This window comes from Canis aureus, chromosome 32, assembly GCF_053574225.1.
Source record: "Canis aureus isolate CA01 chromosome 32, VMU_Caureus_v.1.0, whole genome shotgun sequence".
Classification (NCBI taxonomy): Eukaryota; Metazoa; Chordata; class Mammalia; order Carnivora; family Canidae; genus Canis; species Canis aureus.
Genome location: NC_135642.1, coordinates 10374991 through 10388462, shown reverse-complemented (window position 1 = coordinate 10388462; position 13472 = coordinate 10374991). Strand labels below are relative to the sequence as shown.

Below are 13472 nucleotides of genomic sequence, written 5' to 3'. Positions count from 1 at the left end.
ATTACAGTGAATTGAAGCTTTTCAAAAGGCTATGGACATTGGAATGTGGAAAGGTCGCAAATCCATAACTGAAGTTCCTCCCCAAGAAACTAGAACAAGAAAAACAGAGCAAACAGAAGGAAGAAAATAATAATAAACAGAAACCAATCCATTGAAATAATCAATCAGTGAAAACAGAAAAAAAAAAAAAAACAATGAAACAAAATGCTGGTTTAAAGAAAACACTAAAATTGATTAATCTCTAGTAAGACTGACAAATTAAAAATGAACACACATCACCAATTTCAGGAATGAAACAAAGGATTTACTAAAGATCTTGCAGCCTTTAAAACTATAATTGATGTACTAAGAAAACTTTTCCTTCATAAATTAGATAACTAGAAAGAAATGACCCAATTCTCTGAAAATTGTGTATTATCAAAACTCGATCAAGATAAAAGATAACCTGAATAGTCCTATAACCATTAAAGAAATTGAATTTGTAATTAAAAGCTATTCAAGAAATCTCTCTATATTAAAATGATTTAACTGGAGAATTCTACCCAATATTTAAAGATGAACTAACACCAATTGTACAATATCTCTTCTAGAAAACAGAAAAAGAAGGAATATTTCCCAATTCATTTTATGAGGTCAATATTACTTCAATACCAACACCAGACAATGATAATACCAAAAAAACCCATAAACAAACAAAACTACAGACCAATACCTCTCATAACTTAAATACAAAATTCCTTAATAAAATAGTAGCAGCAAATCAGGACACCTAGCTGGTTCATTTGGAAGAGTATGCAACTCCTGATCTCGGAGTCATGAGTTCAAGCCCTATATTGGGTGTACAGATTACTTAAAAAAGTAAATAAACTTAAAAAAAAAATAGTAGCAAATCAAATCCAATGATATATAAAAATATTATACATCATGACCAAGCAGGACTTATTCTAGGCTACAAGGCTGGGTCAACATTCAAAAATCAATCAACAAAATCTGTCGTATCAACAAGCTAAAGATATGATCATATCAGTTGCCTACAAAAAGCATTTGACAAATTCTAGCAACTATATATGATAAAGAATATCAGTAAGCCAGAAATAGAAGAATTATCTTAATTCATGAAAGAGCACTATAAAAAAACTGTGCAGTAACATCTTACTCAAGGGTAAAAGACTGAATGTGTTTTCACTAAGATCTAAACAAGGCAAGGACGTTTCCTAATACCATTACTCTTGAACAAAGCACTTAAAGTTCTGGTCACTACAATAATCAAAGAAAAAGAAATAAAAAGCATACAGATCAAAAAGGAAGGAATACTACTGTTCCTATTTGTAGATGACATGACGATCTATATTAAAAAAAATCCCAGGGAATCCAAACACCTCATAGTTCAACAAGATAACAGGACACGAAAATTAACCACATCTCTATATAATGAGCAAGCAGAAATCAAAATTATAAACACCAATACCGTTTACAATTGCTCCAAGAAAAATAATACACTTAGCAAAACAAATACAGGAGTTACATGCTGAAAATCACAAAATGCTAATGGAAGAATTCAGACCTTACTAGAGACAAACCACATTCATGAGTTAGAACATTCAACATAGTAAAGATGTCAATTCTCCCCAAACTGACCCATAGGTTTAATACAATTCCTATTAAAAATCCTAGTAAGGATTTTGGTAGACATAGGTAAGATTATTCTAAAATTTATATAGAAAGACACAGACCCTAGAATAGCTAAAATAATCTTAAGAAAGAAGAATAAAATGAGAGAAATCACTATCTTATATACAAGGGAAGGGAGGGCTTAAAAAATAACTGTAGTAACACAAGTGATACTTGTGGAGGGATAAACAGAGTAAATGGTGCTGGATAATCTGGACATTCACAGGCAAAACAAAACCCACTTTTACCTTAGTATTATACCTCATATAAAAATTAACTCAAATTTGACTGAAGACTTAAATATAAAATATAAAAACTATAAAACTTTTAGGAAAAAAATAGGATAAATCTTTGAGACTTAGGACAAGACAGAAAGTCCCTGAACCGGACACTAAAATCATGATCTGTGAAAGGAAAAAAATGATACACTGATCATAAAAATTTAAAACTTTGGCTCAGCAAAAGACCCACGAAGAAGACAGAAGAAAAGCTACAGACCGGGAGAAAATATTTGCAAGCCATATATCCCAACAAAGGACAAGTATATAGAAAATAAAAAGAACTCTCAAAACTCAACATCAAAAACAAAACAAAACAAAACAACAAAAAAACACACACAATTCAATGAGAAAAATAGCTAAAGGACATGAATATTTTTCTGTTCAAAAAGCACATATAAAGATATTCAACATCATTAGCCATTGGGAAATACAAATTAAAACCATGATGAGCTCTCACTACATACCTATCAGAATGACTATAAGAAAAAATAGTAACTACACAAAATGCTGGCAAGAATGCCTAGAAATTGGATCGTTTATACTTTGCTAATGGAAATGTAACATAGCATAGCCACTCTTGGAAAAAATTGGGCAGTTTCTTACAAAACTATCATATACTCAAGAATTGCACTCTTGGGTCATTTATTCCAGAGAAATAAAACTTAGGTTCAGAGAAAAACTTGCACATGAATGTTCAGAGCAGCTTTATTTTCAATAGCATAAAATTGGAAACAGCCTAGATGTCCTTCAATGAGTCAATGGTTAAACAAATCTGGTACAAAGACATCACAGAACACTAGCCAACAATAAAAAGGAAGTATTGATACACTCAACAATCTGAATGAATCCTCAGGGTACAACAGTGAATGAAAAAAGCCAATCCTGAAAGGTTACTTATTTATGATTCCAATTATACATTTTTTGAAATTACAAAATTACAGAAATGGAGAATAGATGAGTGGTTGCCAGGCCAAGGAGGAGGTGGATGTGGTTATAAAAGAGTAACAGGAGGGATGATTCTTGTGGTTACTGAGTTATTCTGTATCTTTTCTGTGGGTGGTAAAACTGTATGGTTCTAAATACACACCAATTTGTACATGTAGGAAAATCTGAATATGATGACTTGTATCAATGTGAATATACATTCTGATTATGATTATACTACTGTTTTGCACAATGTTACCAATGGGAAAACTTGGTAAAAAGTAACAGGATCTCTTCATATTATTCCTTACACCAATTAGTAATCTATAATTTGTCTGAATAAAAATATCAATTACAAAGTCTCTGGAACATACGCAAAACTAGATTTCAAAAAATGAATATCAACTTCCATGAGGGAACATAAGAAACATTAAGGACACTTTCTTATAATAAAGGATATCTGAAAGCAGTAAGTAAATCATACTTGTGTCTGCAACACTAGAAATTCCATTAAATTCACAAAGAAGCCAACATTAGCACAAACATTTAACCTTATTCTGAAGTTCTAACTATACAATGCTATACAAAAGGAAGATAAGTTGCATGAATGAGCTTTAAAGGATATCAGAAATGATCTCCCCCCCCAAAAAAATCATTTACAACAGTCACACATTTTTTATGTATGTAGGCAAAAAACTTAAATGAGTGTACCTATACCAAAAGAAAAATTGTTTAATGTTCTGAATGAGCAAAAAGGGTAAAGACGAATAATGAGGGGGGAAACTAGTATTAGCAGATATTAAACTCTACATAAATTAAAAGTAGTTAAAAAGTGAAATATTTGCTTAGCAATTGACAAACCAGGAGAACTGAATAAGCACTGGTATGGATTGAACTGCATCCTTCTGAAATCAAGAAGAAAAGCTCTCATCAGAAAATGAATCAGTTGGCATCTAGATCTCTGACATTGCAATAAATTTCTACTGTTTAAGGCAGCTATCTGTGGCATTTTGTTATGGGTGCCAAACAGACTAATATGAGAAGTCTATACTTCTTCTTAATATAAGAAGACTTCTTAATATAAGAAGTCAAACCCTCAGACTGCATATCATAAACTTAAAAAGTCTAGCAGATAGAAGGCACTCAAGTACCTGTTGATTGATTAAAAGAATAGTATCAATCAACTAATCAGTTAAAGTTATGCTACATTATATTTAGATTCTAATAAAGCAAAAGTAGTTAGGAAATGTTTATAGCTGAAGTCAATAATTTGGGGTCCAAGAGTTTGAGCTTTAATTTAGCTATCAGGGAGGCTATTAGCTATTGTTAATAGTTTAATGGCAGTTAGAATGTAATGGAAGGGATGTGCAGTATATCACCATCAGGTATAAAGCAGAAATATGAAGCCAAGATAATCCTGATGAGCCTGAAAGACCATATTAACCAGTATAAATCAATCATTAAAGAATGAAATATTACTTTAAAACTAATAATTAAATATTAAAGAGGAAGTATACTATAGGTAGTTAAAGAGAGTGCTGAAGCAAGTGTTAAGCTGAAGTTTTCTGAAAAGACAAAATAAAAGCAACCAGAAAGGTAATGTGGGACATACTCCAAATCTTAATTTTCAAGGAACAGCTATTGCTCGGCTCCAGAAGAGAAAGAATAGAAATGACAACAGGCAGCTTTTTTTCTCAAGGAATATTGGCAAAGAATAAAGAATTAACTCTTTAATTCTTTCTCTGCTGGGAGAAAGTCGCAAAATTCACAGCAAGACATATAAGTCATTAATAGTACAATTTATTATCTTTTCAATGGATTGACCCTAAAAAGAATTGGTAATTTTGGATTAGATGAATATTATTAGCATTTCTTGCATTCCAATTCTTCCCAGGAAAACTGGTTTGCCCAAGGTGCTTTCTCTAACACAATTTTCCTGTTTTTTCTATCTGTGACCTTACCTGTGACAATAAAAAGGCAATTGTTCCTTCTGTTACCATTTCCTCAGGACTCACAAGCTGTCTGCCTACGTTCTCTATTCCATATAAACTCTTAACATGCTATCTTTACAGTTATTTAGTTAATGTAAAAGAAGGGAAGGCATTTCCATAATTTCAGTACATGCTTTTGGTGAATCATGAATGAATAATGCAACATCATGAAAAGGGACTGCTTTGGGCAATAGGCAGATAAATTCAAGACAGCTAGGAAAAAAAAAAAAAAAAGAAAGAAAAAACAAGTAGTGACCAGATTATAAATTTTTTTGTGTTGAGATAAGGAGACAGAACTGTCTCAAGGTAATTTTTGGATTACTAAAGAAATATTAGACCCAGGTTTTATAAGTTCAGTATGATAAGCAATATAGAAGCTAGAGAAAGTTAAGTAAAACTGGGCCATGAAAATTATTAGGAGCTTTATCTACAGGAATACAGGCAAGACAGGAGAATAGCAGAGATGAAAAGAATGAAAGAGTCACTTTTTATGTAAAAACCACTTTTTTTTAATAAATGGAAGAATCACTAATTTCTAGGTCTACGACTGTTACTGTTGAACGATATGAATCCATTCACCAAGTCCACAAAAAAAGTTCAAGATCTTGCATAGTGTAGCATAAAGTCTCAGCCAAAAAATACAGATTCCTCTACTTTAAGGATACTCAAGACTTGAAAATTCAAACATATAAACTAAACATAAGGCCTTATCCAAATAGAAATCTTTACTCAAATGTTACCTACTTTTTCTCAATAAAACCTTCCTTGGTTATCCCTACCTAAAGTTTTAACAAGCCTCCTTACAAAAAATTCCCTATCTCCTTTCCCGGATTTGTTTTTTCCCCTTAGCACTTAGAACTGTCTAGCATAGTATTTGTTTTGTTTATTATAATATTTCTTTGTCTCTCACCAAATGCATATTGCCTTAAAAACTGGGATATTGGGATCCCTGGGTGGCGCAGCGGTTTGGCGCCTGCCTTTGGCCCAGGGCGCGATCCTGGGGACCCGGGATCGAATCCCACATCGGGCTCCCGGTGCATGGAGCCTGCTTCTCCCTCTGCCTGTGTCTCTGCGCCTCTCTCTCTCTCTGTGACTATCATAAATAAATAAAAATTAAAAAAAATACATTAAAAAAAAAAACTGGGATATTGTTTATTTACATAACCCAGTGCCTAGAACAGTGTCTAGCACTAAGTAGCTACTCAATAAATATTTGTTACATGAAATACTCACTTTTACAAAGAGAGTATTTCTTTTTAGTAGTGCAGGATTCAATGAAGTTCCTTAAGTGCAAGGTGAGCCAAGAACTCAGCACATACTGGCGACTGAAATATGAATGAGCGTGGTTTGAATGATTGACAAGAAAAATTTAGACTGGCTTAAAAAAGAAAATAATAAGAAAGATACTGAAGCCAGAAGGAGTCTAGTGAAATCAGGAGAAAATTGGAGGTACAAAGTGATACAGTAAGCAGAACACCCTAAGAGCAAGAAAAGGGGAATAAAATAGAAATGACAGGAAATTGTAAAATTCCTCAAATAGAACAGCTTTGAATAACAACCAGATCCAGGAAAGTAGGTTGCTGAAATAAAGACCAGAAGGTCAAGACTATGCAAAGAAAAGCCGCCAAAAACAATGATGAGGCTCAGATGTGGAAAAGTTGGCTATGCAAAGGAACTGCTACGGCCAATGGATGAAAATGAAAGCTAGAGAATGATCTGAATGGCATAGTGTCAACAGAGGGATGTATATACATGGATGATCGAGTAATATTCTACATAAGAGGAATAAGGAGCAATAAAAATGCTGAACTATATCTACTCCCACTCTTCCCCCTAACTCTGTGGTATTATGGTTATGGTGAATAGAATCAGTAGCTTTCAAGAGACAGAGCTCCTGAATCCTAAGAGAAAAGCTAGTTAATTTAATTGATTTTCAGAGAAGGAAAAGTTCTGTAGAAGGACTGAGGTTTCACAATGGAATAACTCACAGAGGCACAGTGGGAAGGCTAAGCAGAAAATCGTTGTTCTGTACTTTTATAAAGTTCATTCCAGGGCAGAAAGATGATCAATCTTACAAGGTTTCCAAAGGTGGAGAGTAGGGGAGTCTCATTTTTAAAAAAGCCACTGCTATATATTAACCACTTTATTTTCTTCCTAGGAAACAAACATTCTAATTTTGTTTTAGGCTCTAGTAACCAGAAGGAAACCCCATTTTAAAAATGTCTTTTAAAACAATAAAACCATTATCTTATAGGCATTTTAACTTTTAAAACCATTTCTATCCACAACCTATTTACTTATTAATCCAAAAAACAATTTTGGAAACTATTCCACCCAACCCCAAGTGTCTAGAAGAAAGGTAACATTTCATTATCTCAGGCTACAATACCAAAGCCTGGTGTTTCTTTTTAATTCCTTCTCAATCACCAATAAAGTATGAAAGTCAATGTAGAGCAGAACTTCCCAACTGCTTCCTCAGGCATACTTAGAAAAAGAACATTTGTAACACAACCAGGAAAGAGGAGGAGCAGCTAGCTGGTGGTGAAGAGGCAAGGAGTCTAGAGGCTCCAGCCACTTTAACCTATTCATGGCACACAGGTTGAAAAGCTCTAATTTAGAGTATGAAAGGGTAGCCTGAGAAATAAATTCTACCTTTGTAAGCATCATAAAAACAGGCAAGTTATAGGTATGCATCATAGTAAATAACTTCCAACCTGTCTGAATGAATGAACCAATAAATGAATGAATGAGTACTGACCTAATTACACAAAATGCTACCTTCCTGATAAAAATCCCAATCAGCCTGCTCTTTATTCATGCTCTCTCATAAAAAAAGGTGAAATATAACCCTTTGTGAAGTGTAACAAGACATTTTTAGTACAAGTAAATGTAAATCAAATGCTGGAAAAAAATCTTCTACCAAAGTGTTTTTTACCCTTGAGAAAAGCCATCTTTCTTCTTCACTACTATTAATGAAATCAGTATTCTGACTTATACATATTCTTTTTTTGTTTTTTAAGATTTTATTAATTTATTCATGAGAGACACAGAGAGAGAGGCAGAGACAGGCAGAGGGAGAAGCAGGTTCCTTGTAAGAAGCCTGAGGCGGGACTCAATCCCAGGACTCTGGGATCACGACCTGAGCTGAAAGCAGACGCTCAACCACTGAGCCACCCAGACGTCCCTATGCATACTCTTTAAAATATTACCTAGTATTTCTTTAATTAACTATACAAGTGGTCTCAGATTACTAATTACTGATTCTTTCTTAAAGGACACAAGTTTTTTTAATGGGGTATGAAAGGCAGGTATGTTACTTCATTTCTAGAATTCATGTAAGGTAGAAGATTCTAAGATGTAACATAAAAAATGGGTACAGAACACAATGTTTACCAAGCGTTGATTAACTATTACATAGGGACAACAGTAAAATGCAGTTTACTCACCAAAGATTTTAAAGTCAACCATCATTAACCTGGGAAGAATTTTTAAGCTTACAGACTTGATAGTCATAAAGTACTTTTTTTTTTTTTTGATAAATCATGAAACTAGAATCCAGAAAAGTGGATTAAATAAAACCAAGCAATAAAAATATCTACAGATAAGGATATTAATGATCCCAAAATGTGGTGATAATGAAAAAGATACATACTTCAATTCTATTATTGTTTTAGAAGTATCTTGGTCAGATGTGTATTACCCAGGAGAAGGGGCCAAATAATCTGTTTATTTCAATGTCCCTGTCCCATTTGTCTTGAGATTCCACAAAACTTTGCTATTTTCAATTTATATCCATGCATTACTTCCTCTGCCTTTGGTCACACAGGTCCCCATAACTCTAAAACTCTTTACTACAGCTAATCCCTATTAAGTGGCAAACTTCCAACTGAAAGTGATTTTCCTTTAATGTCTATACAGAGATACACTTATCATGTCTCAAAAATAACAAGATTCCTCTAGGTGAAATGGTCAGGTGAAACAAATGTTCTGATTCCTAGGTCAGTGCTTCTTTCAGAAAAACCTATTTTCTTGTTAGTCTATTATTATGACTCTATACCCTAGGATTAGGTTACGGCCTCAAATTAAGTCCTGACATAAGGAAATAAGTTTTGTGTGTTCTTTCTGAATCCCAGTTTTATTCTCAGTAGCTTTATGTCAAAGCCACACTCTGAACAACCATCAATCAATCTGAGCTTTCTCTGACCAACTTCACTCCTAGTTAATGCAGATTTAATCCTGTATTGAATTATCTATCCTAAAGTAAACTATCCATTTTTATTAATGTAATTAATATTCTGTTTCACTCTGATTTTCTTTTCTCTAATTGACATCAAGGTCATCATTTCTTTGTATTTATGCTTTTTCTAGCAAGCTTTTTTCTCCAACTCTTTCTCCATCTTTGACCTGTCTTCTTTTTTCCTAAATTAAAACATGCCTTAAATCTTCACTATTTCACTCAGTTCCTAAAATCTACAACTTCCCCAACAACACCCGTTATTATGAGCTCAGACAAGCATAAATTCCAAGGGAGGTGACCATAGGTTCTTGGTTAAAAGTTTATATGGCTTATTTAAAGAAGCATTAGTATATGCCATCCACCATCTTATGCAAGGTCAAAACCACCTTTAAATATTTAAACTTTTAGAGATGATAGGTTAAATTTATTATATACACTTACGACTTCAACTGGGGTTTCCTACAATCCTAAAACCACATTCTGTTAATTGAGAGACATTATCAGGAATGCATCATAAACTCAAAAAACAGAGTTGGAAAGCTTTCAAGAGCATTTACAGTAACTCCCCATTTAACTGAGGCAGAAACTGGGGCATAGGCAAGTCGGGCAACTTGCTAAATAACTAAAGGGATTCAGTAGTAAAAAATAACTAGAAACCAAACCAGAATTAAAAGTAATTATTTAAAACGTTTCTGTATTAAAAGAATTATTTGGAACTTAAAACACATTTTCAATAGAATAACATTATTGATGCTAAGTGGGCTCACAAACTAGTCCACAATTGTGCATTGAAAGGAAATTCTAGTTATTTTCAAGAGTCTTGGAAATTCTTGGCATTTTACTCTCATTTTGCTTCGAAATGCATGCTTTCCTTTTGCTTGATGCAAAATGACATTAACATTACTCAGCTTTTCAGGTATGATCACAGTTGAGTTTTTTTGAGGGAGGCTCAGAAATGAAAGAAAAAAAAGAGCTTTCTACACCAATTAAAAGAGAGTAAATGCCTAACACTATCAAAGTTTAGACTCAAATTTTAAAATACATGGATAGAAGAAAATACTCATCTGAGTAGAAGATAGTAGTGTAAAAACTAGGCTGGCAATCAGTCTTATAAGCCTAGAATAACTAAATTAATAGAGAATTAAGAGAAAGAACCTGAGAAAACAGAGTCCAGGGTAGGAGCCAGTAAAATTTTCCATGAGGGTCCAGATACTTATGGTCTCTGCTGCAACTATCCAGTTCTGTCATTATAGTATAAAAGCAGCCACAGATAAAATGGAAGTGAATGAGCTAGGTTATGTTTGAATAAAACTGGATTTATGGACATTGAAATTTGAATTTTATGTAATTTTCATGTGTCACAAAATTATTACTCTTCTTCAGTTTTTTTTTTTTTTTTTCAATCATTAAAAAATGTAGAAACCATTCTTAACTCATGGGTCATACAAAAACATGTGGCAGGCCTGGGTATTTCCTATGGAATATAGTTTGTCAGCCACTAGTCTTGGGGGGTAGTGAGAAAGAAGGAAAGGCAGAGGGTAGCTGGTTTAATAGCTGGGGGGACTATTCATGCATTAAACCTAATTTTTAAAAAAATGCACCTTCCTTCTAACACATACATATTAATGAGTACCAGTTGGAAAGAAAGAGGCATATTTCTCTGTCTTTAACATTAAAAAAGCTTAGAAACATAATCACTGATCCTGGGCAAAAATCATTTTCCTAATGGTATACTAATCAAACTTTAAGTAGATAATTCATCCTATAGAATCTTAAAATTATAACAGTAGACACATTATTACCATTTTGTCCCTGAGTCGCTCTCCACGGATAAAAAAGTCAGCACAGCCATTCTCTTCCTGATGAGGGACTTTGAAGACAGTGACGCAGCTTAGTCCACTCCCTCCAAGTGGTAACCATCCACCACTTGAGTCATCCCGGGTCATCACCACAGCTCGCACTCGTGCATAACTATTACTAAAACAGATGCAAAGATTAGAAATTAGGTTTCCCATAAACAAGAAACAGCCAAACTGTCAGTCTTATTTGAGAAATCAAAGACATTAATTAATGTGTGGTAACTAAAATGTTTCCTATTTCCTTGATAGTCCACAAAGTAACCTACTTAAAAGAGGTAAAAGAACCAGAAACTAACTTAAAAGGTTAATCTTTATTTTGAAGACAAACCTTACAATCAAAGACTGCAGATCTCGTGTTTCAATTCATCATTTGAGTAGTTCAAGCACATGTGATTGCCATGGAATAAGTAATAAAAGATCCCCACAGATAAATACTGTAAAACTATATAGACCACCATCAAACGTCTATTTATGTCCACCTGTTGCAATATAACCAAGACAAATCACTGCTGTATTTTAGCACATTTAACTGTGACATCTCTACGTTTCTAACATTTCTAGACCATAAATAAAATGCTGAAACAAACACACTTAGTGCAGATGCCACATTTCCTATTTCTTCTAACAACTTCTAATCACAGATCATATAGAGACAAATGTTTTATTTCATGAACTTATCAAGCAGATTCATCTATAGAAACTCTTCATGCTCTCTTTTTAACAGACTCTAAAGAGACCACTTTCTAGTTCTAGCCAATATTAACCACAACTGTTCTTTATGTAAAATCTAAGAAATGCATCACATAAACTAATATTCTAGATTAATGACATCTAAGTATTTTAGTTCCAAACTTTTAATATAATATTAATGAAATCCTTTCTACAAGTGGTGTACCTTGATGACTTCTTAGAAAATTATATTAACTATAGCTTAAACTTATCTTGGTTATGTGCGTATCAATTGAGGATCTATATAATAGTTCTATGCTACTTAGTGTCTTTGCATGTTCAAAGTGTTAGGATGCTGGCTTTCATTTCTGTTGTCCTAGTCCTTGTCTGAAATCTCCTCCTAGCTTTTTTTTTTTTCCCGCTTTCCATATTTATTTTGCTGAGCTATACTTTACATACAATAATATACTGATCTTAAATATAAAATTCAACAAATTCTGACAAATGTACACATCTGCATAACCAACATGACAATCAAGATATGGAACATTTTCATGACTCCAAAAAATCCCCTTAAGCCTCCTACTCATCAAATAGATGACCACTGTTCTGTTTCTAACAAATAACTAGTTTTGCCTGTTATGGGCCTTCAGTATCTACAGAATCATACAATCACCATTTGTACCCTTTTTGTCTGACTTATTGGACTCATTATGTTGTCGTATTAGTTCACACTTTTTTTTACTGCTAAATAGTTTCCTCACTGAATAAATACATCACAATTCATTTATTCTTTCTTACGTTGATGGGCATTTGGATTGTTCCTAGTTGCCGGCTATTACGAATAAAGCTGTTAAATATTCTTGTAAAGGTCTTTTTATAGACAACTGCTTTCATTTCTCCTAATTAGAGGAATGGAACTGATGGGTTAACAGGATAGTATGTGTAACTACAGAAGAAATTAACAAACTGCTTTCCAAAGTGGTTTTACCATTATACATTCCCATCATAATACATGATAATTTCAGTTGCTCCATATCCTTGCTGATATTTGGTGTTTCCAGTCTTTTAAATTTTACTCATTGTAGTGAGTTTGCATATATTGAGTCTGCAGTGGTAACCCATTATGGTTTTAATACCAATTTCCCTGGATAACTCCTGGTGTTGAACAACTTTTCATATGGCTATTGGCCATTTTTATGCCATCCTCTTTTTAAGTCTTTGGTCATTTTTCATTATGCTTTTATTACTGATTTTTAGAAGTTCTTTATATATTCTTCACAAAAGTTTTTCATCAGAAAGCTGTATACTTTGAAAGTGTCACTATGTTGTGGTTGAATGAGGAGTCTAAAGTCGTATTTTCACAAGTTAGATCCTGGCTCAGCAACTTACTAGCTGTTTGTTCTTGAGAAAGTTACTGTATACACTTTCAATAAATGTAAGCAATGCCTGACACATAAACAATACAGAAGTACTAATTATTAATACTAAAACAGAGAAATAAAATTGTAGTCATCATCCTGGTAATTCAAAGACCTGGGAAAAAATAAAATGTACACAGTCAACCAGAATTCTCTGTTATTGGAGTCAAACTAATTCTTTAAGGGAAGTGCTACAAGTCTTTAGCTTTACAGGTTCTGTTCTAAAGTTTTTATTATTCAGTTATTTAGAGGCCCTGATTCCTGTCTAGACCCCATTCTTACCAATCTTCAACTCAAGAGAACTGGTTTATGCTGAGTACATTGTGTAAAAGCTGGTCTGACAAAGGTATCAAATTGGAATCCTCCCCAGGATGGATGGGGAGGATGAGATCTCATCTTAGGATGAGACAGAACAAGTA

General features: G+C 33.5%; 1 protein-coding gene across 3 annotated transcripts in view; it reads right to left on the bottom strand.

Annotated features, from left to right (window-relative positions):
- The window catches only part of SPRED1 (sprouty related EVH1 domain containing 1), a 120906-nt gene that overhangs the window by 49500 nt on the left and 57934 nt on the right, over positions 1 to 13472 (bottom strand). For 2 of the 3 annotated variants that reach the window (XM_077880561.1, XM_077880564.1), the window contains exon 2: positions 10907 to 11081. In XM_077880561.1, the coding sequence (XP_077736687.1) occupies positions 10907 to 11081 (175 nt within the window). The remainder of the gene's footprint in view (positions 1 to 10906; positions 11082 to 13472) is intronic. The other variant, XM_077880562.1, reaches the window with a different exon arrangement.